We start from the raw sequence: 17,265 nt of genomic DNA on the forward strand, positions 1-17,265 counted from the left end.
CCCATGATTTCTACCCCCAGTGCCCATCATAGACTTGGTGAGACTGCATGTGATGAGCAGGTTACTTGTGTGCCTGGCATGCTGGATGATTTCTGTCTCCTGCAGCCCTTTAGACTTTACTGAGTGGGGGTAACCTTTCCCCACTCTCAGTGCACACTTCAGCAGCCTCATGACTTAAGATTCCTCTAGATCAGGGTCTCAAGGCTTTTTTTAATGTCACAGACTCCTCTGAAGCTGAGGAGCCCCTTGGAATAATGTTTTTAAATGAATAGAATGAAATACATAGGATTATTAAGGAAACCAATGATACTGAAAGACTGTTCCCAAGATATTTAAAATTTTGTGGGGAATTTCCTGGTTGTCCAGTGGTTAGGACTCTGCAGTCTCACTGCTGAGGGCCTGGGTTCAATCCCTGGTCGGGGAACTAAAATCCCACAAGCTGCACGGTGTGGCCAAAAAAAAAAAAGAAAAGAAAGAAACAAGTTCAAAGAAGTAAACATTTTTTAAAAAATAAAATAAAATTTTGTGATATCTGACAGTATTGGTGCTGCTTTATTGGCACATTAAACTACAAGATCTGATGGTAGGTCTATTACTTACCATAATTTTGACATCATGATGAAGGTAAATGGTATTTTGTGACATCTGCAAATAATCTAACGTAGAGTATAAATATCTATGATTTCTATTGGTGACACAGTCACAGATACCAATAATCCTATTGGGGTCTGTTGCTAGCATTTTATATTAAATGAAATGCTAAATTCCAATCAGTTTAGTAAAAAATAAACACGTAATTTTTTCCCATCCAAGGTAGAAATACAGATTTTCACCCACAGACCCAATGGGTCCGTGGCCCTAAGTAAGAACCCCTGCCCTGGGTGAGAAGCTGCAAACATAGTACATTCAGAAGAGAATTCCCACATAGTAATCAAAACTCCAAGCTTGACTTAGTGGTATTAGTCCTCTCCCTGATCCAGTTCAGTTCTGCTTCAGCCTGGAAGCTCGCTGTGGGAAGGGGGGCTTGGTCCCCCTGCTCTGTCCTACATCCCTGACTACCACTTACTGGTGATACACTCCCCTCCAGGTTCCAAGCAAGGGGAGCATGATGTTAACATTATAGATGCTGTTTTATATGTTAGCAAGCCAAATCTCACAGAAGAAAAAGAATGTATGTGGCCAGTTGTTCTTGACCATCAAGTGTGCTAAAGTTTAAGGATAAAATGTCCTTGCAGGAATGTGTAGTAATCCACCTCCTGCCTTTATAACTGCAGCTCTGAAACTAGTCTGATTTAATCATCCCTCTTATAGCCATGAACATGGGCTGAGGAAGTAAGAAAAGTTAAAGATTGAGGATAATTGGGTTAAGAAGCAGAAATATTGAATGTTTTCTGGGGTGAGATAGCATATCATTTTTCTCCTCTCTAAAACCCCACTGAAACTAGAATCAAATGAGTTTTTCTTTTAAAGATACAGAGCCACAAAGGCAGAAGACAATAGGAACAAAATAATGAAGCTGGAGAGTAGATGGAAAACTTGGAGCCCAGTTAACAACCTAAGAAAGCTGAATTCTAAGCCAGTGGGGGAAAGCTGAGAGCAATCTAGGTTTACATTGCCAATTTCCCAAAGGCAGAAGCACATACCTCTGGAACTGGGAGTATAAGGGAAGGTGGGGTGAAAGTAGTTTGAGAAGCAGTTTTATCCTTAAGTATTGTTCTCTCATGCTGCGCCACTACTACTCTGACCAAAATCTGGAGATGTATTTTCTGGAGTGAAACAGAGGGATGCTAGATTGGGGGCTATATAAGGCATGGTTGAGTGTGTTGGTACTGTTCAAAAAGCAGGGGAGTTAAATGACAATATGTAATCTGAGCGCTCAGTGCTAAAAGCTAATACTACCCACTCAGCTTTCAGGACACTGATGCTTTTATCTTCCAGAGATTGAAAGACTTTTCCCTGGAGTACTGACCAGATAAGAGGAAAAACCTTTTCTAAGAAATGCACCCTGCCTCCATCACCCTACAGTAAAGTTCAAACTTAGCAAGTCGCCCCCATCACTCAGAGCTTTCAATCAGGATGTTAGCTCCCCTGAACACCTGAAGGATCACTGGATTTTTGTGGAAAGGTTCTAACATGGAAAACGGAGACCAAATAAAACAGAAAAATATCAACTTAGGGAAACAGAGCTTATGCAGAGGAAAAAATCTATCATTAATATATTTAGAGAGATAGACAAAACTACTACAGCCATGAAACAAGAACAAGATACTATCAATAAGGAACATTCATACATCAAAAATAAGATCTTAGAAATTAAAAACATGACAACAGAAGTTTACAAAAAAGTAAACAATATAGAGTTTGAAAGACAGATTTGAGGAGTCTTACAGAAAGAAAAGTGCAAAGGAAGAGAAACCAGGAGAGGAAGGAAGTCCAATATCCAAAAATAGCTGTTACAGAACAGGACAACAGAGAAAGCAGGATAACACAATCAAATGTCAAAAGTAAATGATAGAACCTCCCCTCTCTGCTCCCTGTTGGTTATTGGTTAGATCTTTGTGGAGAACTCACCTGGGAGGTTGCTGTAGCTCTCTTGCCTATATCCCACTTCCACTGCCTATCAGCTGCATGGAATGAATGACACCTGGAATGAAGATCACAGTAGGGCATGGTGAGGGGCTGGACCCCACCCCCAAGGGTAGGCAGGGAGAGAAAGAGAGAGGAAGACCATGTAGATGGGGGTCTGAGTACCTGGGACAGAAGCTGGGATGTTCCTAACCAGGGCATGTAAGGGAGAAAAGCCAATCTGCTTTGCACTCAAAGGAGCTTAGAGCCAGGAAGCCAACTCAAGGTCCAATACTTTTGGAGGAAGGAGCTGAGTAAATCTCAGCTTCAATCTGTTTGCCCATAAAAGAGCAGTGGGTTTAGCATTGAAGCTTCGGGAAAGAACCACAAACACAAGGGGTTTTCGAAACATACTGGGTTGGCCAAAAAGTTCATTCGGGTTTTTTCCATAAAATGTTATGGAAAATACCTGAGCTGGTCGAGTTCCTGCCAGCAGCCTGTACTCAGCCCTGCACTGTGTCTCATTTCTACACCACCTATACCTGGGATCCTTCACCACTTTCCTCCTCTCCACCAGCCTTGCCTCCCTGAATATTCATGTATCCTTTTATATATACGTATATTTATATGTATTTTGTGTATATTATATGGTGCTAAACTCAGTCGGCTGTATCCCTTCCCAGGATTTGCCTGGTGCCTTCCCCTTAGAGGATGACTTCTGTCCTTTCCCCAACCAAAGACTGCATCATATAAGCTTGCCAGCTCCAGCCCTTCATTCCTGTCATCCTTCCCCATTTCTTCATTATGTCCCACTGCATTTCAGAAAGCACCAGAACTACTCACCTTGACTGTCAAAAGAAAACTTTAAGGCTTTTGGAAACTGTCCTGTCCCATTAACCAGACCAGAAAGTGGCCAGGAATCTAGAATTTAATGCCACACGTACGTCTTTATCAGATAAAAGGCTCAGAACTGAAGAGAGTCTGTGGCCCCTTCACCTCTCTCTGAAGATGTCCAATAATTGGCTATTTCAGAGAAATATCTGTTTATCATTCATGTAAATATGTGAAATTCTCTAAAACCCTTGGATTGAAATGGAGAAAGCTGGGGAGGGAGGTGGCTGAGAGGCAAGCTGAGATCTGTAAGCATCTACTAAGAAATGTAAGCCCCTCCAAACTACGTTGTCTCCACGCTCCCTCACTCACAGACTGAACGAAGTTCCTCCTACAGACTGTTTTAGGAGGTCATTCTGAGACATTCCTAGAGCTCCTTCCTGCTTCCTGTTCAGTCAGCCTGCATCCCACCCCCACCCCCAGCACCACCACCGGATGGGTGATCCACCACCACCGGCAGCCTGGCCGCAGAATGGATCTCTTAATGGTGGCAGTCATACTCATATTCCCTTGAGCTCCTGAGAAGGCATAAGCGGACCCTGTCCTAGCTTCTTCTGTTAACTGGGTTGGAGCAGGAACTTGTCTCCCTGGAAGGAAGGCTGGAACCCCAGACCCTTCAGAAGGCCATGGCAGAACAGCATAGCTCAGGGCTGTGCTTGTTCCACTCGATGTAGGTTAAGTATAAGTAAAAGATTCGGATCACCCCTTTCCCTTTGGAAGGAAACTTCTGGCTGAAGTGGCCAGAGAATGATTTCAGAGAAAGATGATAAACATGAACAAAGGGCAGCAAAACTACAACACAAGCAAAACATTACAAAATCCTTGAGCATGTGGTTTTTACAATTTTCAGGCTAAATGTGTGACCCTTGGAGAGGATGCAAATTTTAAGGTCAAAGTCACAAGGATGGAATATGGAAAAAATCATGAGAGTTAGAATCCTAACTCTGACATTTGACAAGTTACTTAACATTTCTGAGCCTGTTTCTTCATCTGAGAAAGGGAGAATAACTGTACATCCATACCCAAAACATCATTCACTATTAATGTGCTGGTGATTCCCAAAGCCACTTCTCTGCACTGTCCTTTCCTCTGAGCTCCAATTGTACAGCCAACAACCAGGGGAAGCTCCATCTTGCTCCAAAGACAATGCAAATTCATTCAAATTTTCCAAACATCCACCACCCCACCAAACTGTTTTCTAATGTCAGGGAATGGATGTCACTATACATCTACTCAGACCATACACCGAGTCAGTCACTGGGTTCTAATTTTGGTATCAAGTTGCCCCTTTTCCTCTATTTTTTACTGCCTCTGCTTATAGTTCAGTTTCTCACTCTTTCTTTCCTGAATAATTACAATAGAGTCTCATATCCCCAGGGCTTAGAATAGTGGCTGGTATACAGCAATACCTTAATACTACTTGAATCAACCCAAAGTCTGGACTGAGGGGAGATAAATTACTACATCAGTGTGATGAGTGCTATGGTAAGTGAGGTCCTGCCACAGGAGGAAGTAGTCACTGATGAGGAGGACCGTAGGGTCACATAAAGGGGTCACAATGAAAATGACCTTGAGAGGCATCTTGCATTTAACAATTAAAATATTTGAGTACTTACTATGTGCCAGGAACTATGCTAGACATTAACAGTCACCAAGACACAGGCCTTGCCTCCATGGAGATCATTATCTGATGTAGCAGAAAGTCTCACGTGCTCAAATTGTCTAATCAAAATATACACTTGGATGTCCAAAGTTTATCTCAAAAGTGAACTAATTCCCTCTGCCACCACTGCCACCACCCAACCACACATACAAAACCTGCTCCAATCACAGTACTTCCCACATCAGTTAATGGCACCTTTCTCTTGCCAGTTTTTCAGGCCAAAAATATTGGTGTCATCCTTGATTTTGTTTCTAACAATCTGCTTCTGATCCATCAGTAAATCCTATTATCCCTACCTTCAAAATGAATCCAGAATATAACCTCTTCTTGCCTCCTCTGCTACTATGATTACTGCAGTAGTTTCATAACTATAATCACTCTGCTTCTTCCTGAGACCAAGAGAATGTGGTCTATGTTGAGGATAGACCAGGTCTATCCTCAACATAGAAGCCTTATAGTGCTCAGGGAGGGTACTGGCTACAGATGATAGATGGATAGAAAGATAGACAGAGGTATATAAAACCAAGAGACCAGGTAAAGTCACCAAAGGAATGAGTATAAATGAAGGAGAGATCTAAGGACTGGGCTCTGGGACATTCCAACATTAAGAAATTGAAAGGGAGGAACTTCCCTGCCAGTCCAGTGGTTAAGACTCCACGTTTCTACTGCAGGGAGCACAGGTTCTATCCCTGGTCTGGGAACTAAGATCCCACATGCCATGAGATGCAGCCAAAAAAAAAGAAAAAGAAAAGAAACTGGAAGGGAAAAGAGGAAACAGTAAGCAGAGGAGACTGAGAAGCAGTAGCAGGGAGGAAGAAGGAAATCCAGAAGAGTGTGACATACTGGAAGCCAAGAGGGGAAAATATGGCAAGGAGAAAGTGATCAACTGCATGAAAAATTCTGAATTGGCCAAGTAAGATGAGGATCCAGAGTTGAACACTAGATTTAGCAACACAGAGATCACTCATGGCTTTGAGAATAGACACACATGTGATGGAGGTGAAGGCATGACTGGGGTGGATTCAAGGGAGAATGAAAGAAGAGCAGTTGGTGATAGCAAGTGTAATCAATTCAAGGAGGTTTGTTCCACAGAGGTGCAGAAAAACAAGCATACAGCTGTAAGAGGAAGTGGGACGCAGAGACGGTTTTTTTTGAAGGTGAGAGACGTAAAGTATTTGATGTTGACACAAATGATGCACTTGAGGAGTGAAAAACTGATGATGCAGGAGAGCAAAGGGAGAATGCTGGAGCCCTGTGGTGGTTACAGGTCAGGGGATGAGAGCAAATGTCCAAGTCCAGGAGATGGCCTTGGAAAAAGCACAGAAATTTTGCTGGTGGTTAATAGAGAGAAGGAAGCATTAATGAGGTAAGACTTTGAATATTAGAAGAAAGATTGTTCCCACATGTACGAGAGTGTGGGCAAAGACTCAAAAGGGTAAGTGAGGAGCTGGGAAGGGACCATAGCTGGGGGTGGATGGAGGGGTATGAAGAACCAAAGCTGAAAGCCACAGGTGGAGATGAATTCTGGAAGTTACCAGGGAAAATTACTATTACAGCCTATGCAGTGGGTGTCCAAGGTGGTTGAGTTGCTGATCATGTGTGTGAAGAAGGTGCTCTTGGAAGACAGGTGGCAAGAAAGATTGCAGAGAGGTTCTAGATGCAGGCAGCCTTGGGCATGAGGCTAGAGGCACAGTGCAGGTGTGGCATCCTAGTGTCCATCCAGAGACTGGGGATGTCTGAGGGTAGGAGGAGAGAACTGGGAAGCAGAAAGACAAAGAGGCTGCCATGAGTGGATGGAAGGGACCTCTGTTTTGGACACTTCATTTCTCTCAGAAGGTGGCACGTCTGCATTTCCACCTTCTGACCTACCACAGAGGAGCCAAAAGCTGAAATAAGGGCAGGAAGTGCTGTAGCTTCCTCGTGGTGTGGTATGGCAGACTGTGGGATGCCCCTGCCTCACTGATTCCTAAGGAAATCCAGGATGGCTCCACATACCATCAACCCAGGAGGTGGGGCAGGACTCTTCCTCTGATAGGACCCAGCACTTAGCACAATGTGTCCTGTTAGCAGAATGCAGAAAAGCCAGGATGCGGACAAGCATGACTGTGTCCCTCCTCTGAAGGGTGATCCTGTGCCTAACAGATGGGAGTTCAGGCCCTGCTGTGGCCCCCCAAGGTGAGGAGGCACAAGGCCCAGGCCTGCTGAGCCACACCCTCCACTGTTTTCCCAAAGCATCCCCAAAGATCATAGGAGGTCTTGTGGCAGGCACATCCTCCATAACTGGTGGGAGCTGGGCAGAGAGCCACAGAGCAAGGAGAGGAGAGGGAGGCCCGGAATGAAGGGAGTTGACTCAGAAGGGTCACAGCAGCGTCACGTCACATGGGAAGCTGAGGTTAATGTGCACACATCCTGGCTTAGGTGGAGCGGGTCCTTCCCATGTATCCTACCTGCCACGTGCCAGCATTGGCTGATGCTGCTGACCAAGTTCTGCAACAAAGGGCTAGGGGCAGAGAGATGAGCTGGAACCAAGACCTTCAGGATTCTCAGTTCTCAGCAAAATCAAGAGCTGAGAGAAGACAGGGTCAGAGCCTATGATTCATGCAGGATGTTGTAGAGGGATGAAGCCTTGCTCATCCCATCCTATAACCCTAGCCCAGGCCTCACCTTCCAGCTCCCCCTCAGCTCAAGAAGTAAAATCAGAATGAAAGCTCTCACGGCAGGGCACAAAATCAGGTATTCGCTACTCCAGAATTGCTGCTAGATGCTAGGGATATAGCAATGCTTGCTTGGGAACTTTGGAGCTCGCCTCTGCCCTCTGAGATACCATGCTGTCGTGGCAAATGGCTCTGACCTTCTGGAGCCCTTCTCCTGGGCTCTGCAGAGAGCATTTCAGAATTCTACAGAGAGCACTTCAGGCAACCGAGTTCCTGCTGTGCGGGAGAATGGCTTCTCCACAAAATCACTTCTCTTGTTAAACACCAAGTCCCAGCAAATAGGGACCGGGGCTGCTTTGTTATTGTACCTCCTCACTGAAGCCCACGCAGAGAGGGCAACGACCACAGGATGCACACAGGAGCAAACCCCAAGGCGATGCTGCTTCCTGCACCTGCGAGAGGGGCGGAGCCTCTGCTCCTCACCATTCGTCCAAAGCCTGCTGCTCCACCTGCTCCAGACACAGGCCTGGGCTGTCACAGAATGAAGGACAAGAGTGGTTCCTGTGTCTACGGCAGGGGCAGGAAATAAGGGAGGACAGCCGTGAGTGTGGGTGGGGAGATGAGGAATGAGTAAGGTGCTGGGGGATGCAGAGGACCAGATGCCTAACGGGGCTTGTGGAGGACTGTCCATTCCCATGCGCACAGACAGTGAGGCCAGGACCCTGAATACTTGATCTGGATGAGAGCATGGGGAGGAAAGAGGGGGCCTGAAGGACATCTCTGTTTCCAGAAGGAAGGGTGCATGCTGCCAACTGCCCCCCCTTTCCCGCCTTGTCCCACTCCTCCACTGTAACTTCTCTGGGCCCACAGCCGGGCAAAGAGCGTATCGGGGGCTTTCCAGAGTGTATCATTCCCAAGCTCAAGCCCCACACAGAGGCCTCAGGGGCAGGGCCCTGGGCAGGCAGCCGGACACATGGGAATCCAGAGAGTGGGAAGAGAAAGGAAGCCAATCTCTTGCAGTAAATAGTGCTGGCAGCTGGGGCGCATCAGGGGAGAGGGTCAGGGGAAAGTGAGAGGCCAGAGCAGAGTCTCACACACAGTCAAGAACACATGCGTACAGACACCTAGCCACACAGACACATACACAGGAGGACATAAAGTCAACAATGCCACTCAGAAGCTAACTCAGAGTGCCCAGAGACATGTTCAGGAAACACACCTACATAGACTCATGAATACCCTGAGTCAGACATGCCCCAGCAGACTCTGGCACCACACACATGCAGACAGACACAGCCCATCTTGCAGGCCCACAAACACAAATGCATTCCCAATCCATCCTTCCCAGCCTTTCTCCCCGATAAAACTTCTAGGCCACCTCAGGCCAGGCCTGTTTATCCACCTCTAAACTCTGGTTTGTCATTTCTGTCCCATTGCCTGTCCTTTAATAAGGACAGTCTTGCATCCACGCGCACACCCCTGGTCTCAACAACTTGGCTGTGTGCTTTTAAAGGAACATAAAGGTCAGCAAGTGAGTCCCCTGCCCTCTTCAGCAGCCCCGTCCTTCACCTACACTCCCATCCCTACCCCCGGGAGCGTCCCCAGTTTACTGCAGGCTCCAGACCCTCAGTCTCTCTGATGCAGCAGAAACAGAATCTAAAGGAAGAGTAAACCAGACAGACCTACTCTGTCAAATTCCCCCTCAGGAAACTGAAGAACCAGCTCCTAACTCCTCAGGAAGGAGCCCTTGATACAGGGCATGACCACATGGGTCGTCGCACCTAAACTCAACTCCAACTGCATTCACAAACAACTCTAAAACCAGTCTTTCAAGTGAGACCCTCAGAATAACTGTACCTCGTAAAGGTAATGCTGGTGGGTATTACCCAAAAAATGTCTACATGGCCAGTTAAGTTCAGGATAGAAAACTGTGATGTTCCCTCTCCCCAGGAGCTAGATGCCTACTTCCCTCTAGTCGATCGCAGCTTCAGGGATCATATAACCATTTATAACTCAAGTGCAGAAGACCAGAAAATGTCCAAAACCTCTCATTTAAACCAGATCAGTATCACACAATATGCATAAGGTTAAGTCCCCCTCCAGACTATCTTAGAAGCTTAAAACTGACCCCCAACACAAAATTTATCTCCTTGACCCATTTTGATCCCAATTTTAAACTCAAACAGTACCCTACTCCAACCCTAACACAATCCTAATCTAAGATGCACTAGCTCTTTTTTTTTTTAAAGATCGAGTTAGCTTTATTGAACAGCTCATGAATTGGGCAGCATCCCATTTAGCAAGTAGAGGGGAGCTTTAAAAGGCTATAGAAAAAGAGAGGTTTTCAAGAGTATGACAAGGAAGTCAAAAACAAAAAAAAGATTATTTCAGGGTTAGGTAATCTATCTAGAGGGGATGAAGGAGATCTATGTGCCAGGTTACCTCATCTTCCTTTGGGGGATGGAAAGGATTACCTCACTGGTGCGGACCAGAAATTTCCACACTGATCAGTTTGGATTACATTCTTGGAGAAGGTTGTAACTTCAATAAGGTCAGGCATTAAGTCTTCCTTTTAGCACAAGTGACTCCATTTTGGGCCTGTCATTTCTTTTTTAACAGGGAAATGGTGCCAGATCAACTCAGATAAGACACCCCTACTCCACCCACACTTCAGAGTGCTGGAGAAGAAAGCAGACTTTTATAGAACCTTTCAATTCTCACCATGTAGATAAGCAGATTCTCCAGCTACTATAGGTGAGATCTACAAGATGCACTAGCTCTTATCAACAGGAACCATAAACACAATTCCAAATCCTACTTTAACATCATCGTGATTCCAGCCCTATGCTTACCACTACCTACCTCCAATCCGTAACCACTATGTTAGTGCTGTTCCAAGCAAGGCCCTAAGTCTAACCCTGTCCCTAGGTAGCCACACATTGAGTAACGTGTGCAACTACACTGGGCACACAAATATCACACACTTATGAAGGTAATGGGTCATCTGCAGTCCAGGAAAACAGTAGCTCCCTCAGTAACAGCTGCACAGTCATCAGGGTAGCTTTTCCCTGCCGGGCTCAGTGCTCAACTGGGAACCCAGGCGCACCAAGACACCCAGGCCCTTTGACCCTTGTTACACATACAAGTGTACAGGGGCCCAGCTCACCCCAAGCCCTGTTCTAGCCCAGCTTCTGAGCTGAAATTCCTGCCATACCCCTCCCCGGCTCCTGCCTGCCAAGCTGGGAGCATCTGTTGCCCTGAAAGCCCCACCAGCCAGGAACAAATGGGCCTGGGGCCTGGAGCTGAAGGAAATGTGGCCTCTTCCCAATGTGGGCAATTCCAGACTCCTGCAACACCCGCACCTAGGACCTCTACCCCAGAGCCTGGCCCAGGTGCCCGTCCTAAAGAGCTAGTGGGTCTGCCGACACTGGGGGTGAGTAGGGGTGGATTAGCACACCTCCTCTCCCCGGCTCCAGGGTCTCAATCTGGCATTAGGGTGTGTTCACTCTGCGCTCATCAGCAGAGGTAAAGCTGAAGGGAGCCACGTGCACCTCCCTCACCTCTCACCCTCGGCACCAGGACCTCCGCTGTAGCATTCCTCTGTACCTCGGCCCCCGCAGAGACTGTCAAACACTACCTAGGCTCTCTCGAGAGTTCACACCAAGCCAAAGCCTTCACCCAACAGACTGGAACACTTAGGTGGATACTCACAGGTCAGATGTGTAGCCATCCGAGTCTCTGCATCCCCTTCCTTACCGTCTACATCCAGGCTGGCCTGAGGACCAAGAGAGGGGCTTGGTTCAGGGCTGCAAGTTCCAAGATATGCAAGTGAGGTGCTTGAGAAATTAACAAAATCAGTTTCTAGAAAAACAAGTGATAAGGACTGTCAAGATCTGTGCAGGGTGTGAGATTTTACTCTATTTGTAAGTTAACTAGCTATCCTATTACTGTTCCATAAATGCTGGCAGAAGACACAAGACTCCTGGATCAGATATAAAGGATTTTATTACTCATAGCACAGCCATAGCAAGAGCTTTAGCATGGTTTTTTGTGTCAGTTTCCCATGTCTACCAAGTGCCATGGGGGTGGCACAGGATCTATGATAGATGCCTGCACATACAGTGGGCTGTGTTACAAGAGAGGAACATCTGTAAGGTAGTAAGGCATATGTGTGCAGCACTGAGGTCTGTGATTCACAGCTTATTTTATAGTAAGAAACAAGCCTGATCTTTGTCCAGGGGGAAATGTTGCCTTATCTGTCAAGGTTGATTGTTGCAAATACAATCCTGAGAAATTGCATGGAAAACAATCAGGGCCTTGTATTCTTGGCATACCCAGTAAGAAAAACATTCAGGAATACTAAAGGTCCATGATGGTTTGCCTCTCTCAACAGTGATTAGCAATGGGTAAAAACAAATGGTTCGTGAAAAAAAAAAAAGGCTTTCCCTATGCTGGAAGAAGTCCCAGGAGAGACACTCTGGTTAAAAAAGAAGTCAATTAACAAAGACCCTACAAATTATGCTTATTCATTACTTCTTTAGCTGATAGCTGGAACTAGGGATTTATCTGTCCTTATCAAGGAAGAAAAGAGAGAAGACATTATCATAGGGACAACGTGAATGTTGAAAAATTTGTGGTAACTTGAGAAGGGTTTGGAAAAAACTTCAAAGGTCAGGGGCAGGTGGTGGTAAATAGCAGTGAAACAAGGAAGTAGAATAGGCCCATGTGGCTGAATGAAATGGAAGAAATGAGAGCAGATAACAACCTAAACCTTTCCTTGTTTGCAGAGGCAGTCTCTAAGGTGGCTTCCCCTCATGATTCCCACCTCCTGGTATTCATGCTTTGTGTAATCCCATCCTCGCGAGTGTGGATGGACATATGATTTGATTCTAATCAACAGCACACAGCAAAGGTGATGGGATGTCATACATATGATTATATTACATTACATAAGACTGTCTTCTAGCATACTCTAGAGACTACTTTCTGGCTTGATGAAGTGGCCACGTTGGGAAACCCCACGTGGCAAAGAACTGCAGGTGGCCTCTAGGAACTGTGGTGGCCTTTAGATGTTGAGAGTGGCCTCCAGCTGACAGCCAGCAAGAAACTAGGGCTATCAGTCCCACAACTGCAGAGAAATGAATTCTGCCAACAACCAGAGTGAGCTTGGAAGACTCTTCCCCAGTCAAGCCTCCAGATGAGAACACAGCCCAGCTAACACCTTGACTGCAGACTTGTAAGACCATAAGCAGAGGACCAAGCTGGACAACTGACCCACAGAGACTATGAGATAATAAATTGTGGGTTGTTTTAAACCACATTTGTGGTAATTTGTTACACAGTAATAGAAAACTAATACACTGCTGTAACCATGAGAGTACGAGAAGCATCTGTAAGGCAGTAAGGCATATATGGGCAGCATGGAATTTGCGTGTATGCAAGGCACACCCTAATTCCACAGTATGAGCTAGGGAAGAAATAGGGAAGGAGAAGGCATCTAGAGAACTCCTCTCCCTCAGCTCATTCTATAAAGACATGTAGCTATGGAGAGCCTGAAGCCCTCCTAATAGGCTGTAACCATCTCATCCTGCATATTAAATGTAAATTATCCTTTTGTGCCTTCATTTGATTCTTGATATGGGACAGGCAGACATTTGTAAAAGGCTCAAAAATGTAACTAACAGTGATCTTTAAAACATGGGGAGGGGTAAACCCCAGGCAGTAATAAAGCGAAAGAAACCTTTGAAAAGGGAAGTAGGGATTTCTCTGATCCCAGGAGAAAGCTACTAAATTTTGGAATTTAGTCAGTTTCCATAACACATCACATTTCTTTTGGATATTTACCCAAGAGTAGAACTGCTAGGTTAGATGGAAGTTCTTTTTAACATTTTGAGGAACCATGAAACATTTTCCACAGCAGCTGCACCACTTTACATCTCTGCCAGCAATGCAGGAGAATTCTAATTTTTCCACATCCTCGCAAACATGTTATTTTCCTTTTTTTTTTTTCTTTTTGAGAATAGCCTGCTGTGGACGCGAAGTAATATCTCATTGCGGTTTCCATTTGCATTTCCCTAATGACTAATGATGTTGAGCATCTTTTCATGTGCTGGTTGGCCATTTGTATATCTTGTTTGAAGAAATGTCTATTCATGTCCTTTCCCCATTTTTGAATTGGGCTGGATTTTTTGCTGTTGTTGAGTTGTAGGAGTTCTTTTTTTAATTGGATATTAATCCCTTATCAGCTATATAAGTTGCAAATATTTCCTCCCATTCCATGGGTTGTCTTCTCACTATCAAATGATAGTGCCCTTTGAAACGCAAAAGATTTAAATTTTGATGAAGTCCAATTTATCTATTTTCTTCTTTTGTTGTCTGTGCTTTTGATGTCATACTTAAGAAACCATTCCCAAATCCAAGGTCACGGAGATTTTCAACTGCTTTCTTCTAAGAGTTTTATAGTTCTAGCTCTTAAATTTAGGCAAACATATACTCTTGCTTCTGTCTCTAATATTTCTTCCCAAATAAAACCTGAAAAACAGATTTCATGATTCCAACCTTTATGACCTTTTTCAAGTTGCTTAATCTAAGTCTCAGTTTAATTATCCCTCAAGGGATAATTTCACGTTATTTTAAGAGTTATACGATTAAACATAGCTAGTATAGTGCCTAGCACACTGGTGCTCAATAATCCTATGTATCCTTTCTTTTTTCCTTCAAAGTACTTTCTTTATAGGACCTGCCAGAGTCAGTTATTCTGCCTGATTTTACTGTTTGCTTCCTGAGAGTCAAGCCCAGAGCCTCAAATCTCCTTTCTTTGCTTCAGAGGTCTCTCTGGTCCTCTCCTCTCTTACACCTTGTTCTCTTACATAAGTTCCTGCCTCCACTAAAATCCAGCTTGAAGCCAACTGGGCTACCACGGAGAATACACATTCTAACGGGGTTCGGGGAGGAATGGACAAAGGCGCAGTCCCACAGGGCCCCTGCCTCTCGACCACGTTGGAGGGAGGGATCACAACTTAAGGCACACTGAACCCTCAAGGAGGTCAAGGTCAAAGACCTTTGGGCTTAAGGGATGTTACTCCTGAACCTCTCCTTCCAGTTAGAGATTCCCTCCAGGCAGTTCTTTGGAACAGTCTCAGGTCCTCCTGTATACAGAGGTCCTCTGTGGGGTCCATCCCCATGGTGCAGGCTCCCGAGGCCCCCCATGTTCCCAAATGCTCTTCCACTGAGACAACACCAGAGACCACCCTTGCCGTACCGTACGTACACAGCTGGTCTCTCTGGGGCTGCTGTCCTGCACACAGGGACTCCCCGTGGCAGCAAATGCAGAGTGAGCCCTGAGAGTCTCCATTCGCACGTGCGTCTTCCATGGGGGCGGCTCCGCACACCGTTTCCGGGACGCTCCCAAGGGGTAGAGGCAGGGACACTCGTGGTTCATATACACAGGGACCCCCTCGGGGGCGGCTCCCATACAACACCTCAGAGTCCGCTGCCCGCAGACCCGCCCCTCACGGTGCCTGCCAGGTCCCCGCCGACCCCGACCCCGCTTACCGGGACAGCCAGGATGCGGGACGCTGGTCCGGGGCTGGCTGACTCTGGCCTACCCGGGTTACACGAGTTACCCGAGCGCTGGGAGCAGGCGGCGCGGGCGGAGCAGGACGGTAAGATGGCGTCAGCCCGCGCGTCCAGAGCACACCCACGCTCCGCGCCCCACGCAGGTATGGCGCGTACTCACGCGCGAGAAAACATCCGCGGGCCTGGAGATGTGCGCCCCGCCCCGCCCCGCCCTCCTGCTCCTCCAAGCTCCTCTCTCGCGCTTCACTCGGCGACAGCAAGCGGGATGAGGCGCCAAAGGACGGCTGAGGAGCGGCGGCCCACCCCGAAGAGCTGTGGGTCCGGGTGCCAGTGGGCGCTCCCCACTAGCGCCGCGGCAGGGTTAGTGCCCGCCCAGAGGAGGCGACCCGGGAGGGGGCTCCTCGGGGGCTGCGGCACCTCCCAGTACCGCCCGCGCCGGGGCGAAGCGTCCGGCCGCCCGCTCCTGCCTGGGGAGGTGAGAATGACTCACCCAGCGACCTCAGCTGAAGCCAGCCTCTCCTCCCGAGGCCAGCTGCCCACTCAGGCCTCCGGCCCCACGACCCTGGCATCAGGGCATAGACTTTAGCAGTACCGCACAGCGGAGGGTCCAAATGAGCCTCACAAAGTGCTTGGCTGGCCCAACTCTTTCTGTGCGCCGCTTTCTGAGATGATTGGTCTTCTGTCTCCACCAGCAAAGCTATACTCTGATGTGGCCCACATTTTGCTGCAGCACCCTTATCCTTCAGACTATCCAGTTAGCCGTTCGGAGGGCTGTAATGTGCATTTATACCGAACTAGGTACTTTGAAGAAAGTGGGGGTAACAAAAAAAGTTAAAAGTCAAGGGGGCTTCCCTGGTGGCACAGTGGTTGGGAGTCCGCCTGCCGATTCAGGGGACACGAGTTCGTGCCCCGGTCCGGGAGGATCCCACATGCCGTGGAGCGACTGGGCCCGTGAGCCATGGCCGCTGAGCCTGCGCGTCCGGAGCCTGTGCTCCGCAATGGGAGAGGCCACAACAGTGAAAGGCCCGCGTACCACAAAAAAAAAAAAAAAAAAAAAAAAAGTCATGAAGCCCCCCAACAACTAATTATAAAGCAATAACTAAAGAAATACAAACGATATGCTGAGGCTCTTTTTATTTAAATTATTTTTTCATTTTTTAAATATTTTATTTATATTTTAATATACCCCATGTTTCCAGATGAATTCAATTTCTATGTCACAAGTACAGTTCACTTCATCGTGTGGGGAATACAAAGAGGAACTCATTTTGTCCTTACCACCGTGAAACTTACCAGTAGGGAAGACAGTATAAGGTAAGTACAGTGCTATATATTGCTCTCACTTTTAAATGAAATGCCAGACACTAAACAGTGTACATATTAAGTAATTTAAACTTCACAACATCACCATGAAGTACCATACTTTCATTGTTTACATTATACAGATGTAGAAGCTGAGGCACAGAGAGATTAAACAACCTGTCCAAGGTCACCTAGCTAACAAGTGGAATCTGGGTATTCTGACTCCAGAGCCCATACTCCTAACCGTTGCTTTTACTGTACAGCCTCCAGGACCATGTTTACAATATGCAGGATCCCAAGTAAATGTTTTTGCAAGGACCCTGATTATGTAAACAATTTGATTAAAATATGTATTTTGAAATTCATGACCCCATGTGAAGTATAATGTTTTATTAATGAAGATTTGGGGTAATGGGTAAAGAAGTGGGACTTACATATTTGCTTGCTGTCATATCAGTGCACATAAAATTCTTGGTACTAAGAACCATCTCTTTTTGTCTTTATTTCAGATGCATCATTCCTAGCTAATTTCACATCTCACACAAGAGAAAAAGGTAATGATGGTATTATTACTCACAAGGTCATGACTTTAGAACCTTTTTGTTTTGAAAC

The 17,265-nt window shown here is 46.3% G+C and overlaps 2 protein-coding genes across 2 annotated transcripts in view; both read right to left on the reverse strand.

Moving 5' to 3' along the window:
- LOC308618776 (uncharacterized protein) overlaps positions 1-17,265 on the reverse strand; it is a gene marked incomplete at its 5' end in the record, with an annotated part of 106,785 nt that overhangs the window by 30,577 nt on the left and 58,943 nt on the right. The gene's annotated exons all lie outside the window — the stretch shown is intronic.
- The window catches only part of LOC308618645 (uncharacterized protein), a 129,414-nt gene that overhangs the window by 27,180 nt on the left and 84,969 nt on the right, over positions 1-17,265 (reverse strand). Inside the window, exon 3 of the mRNA XM_081236786.1 lies at positions 2,572-2,644. Within this exon, the coding sequence (XP_081092912.1) occupies positions 2,572-2,644 (73 nt within the window). The remainder of the gene's footprint in view (positions 1-2,571; positions 2,645-17,265) is intronic.

Source organism: Mesoplodon bidens (genome assembly GCF_964165515.1).
Source record: "Mesoplodon bidens genome assembly, chromosome: 6".
NCBI lineage: Eukaryota > Metazoa > Chordata > Mammalia > Artiodactyla > Ziphiidae > Mesoplodon > Mesoplodon bidens.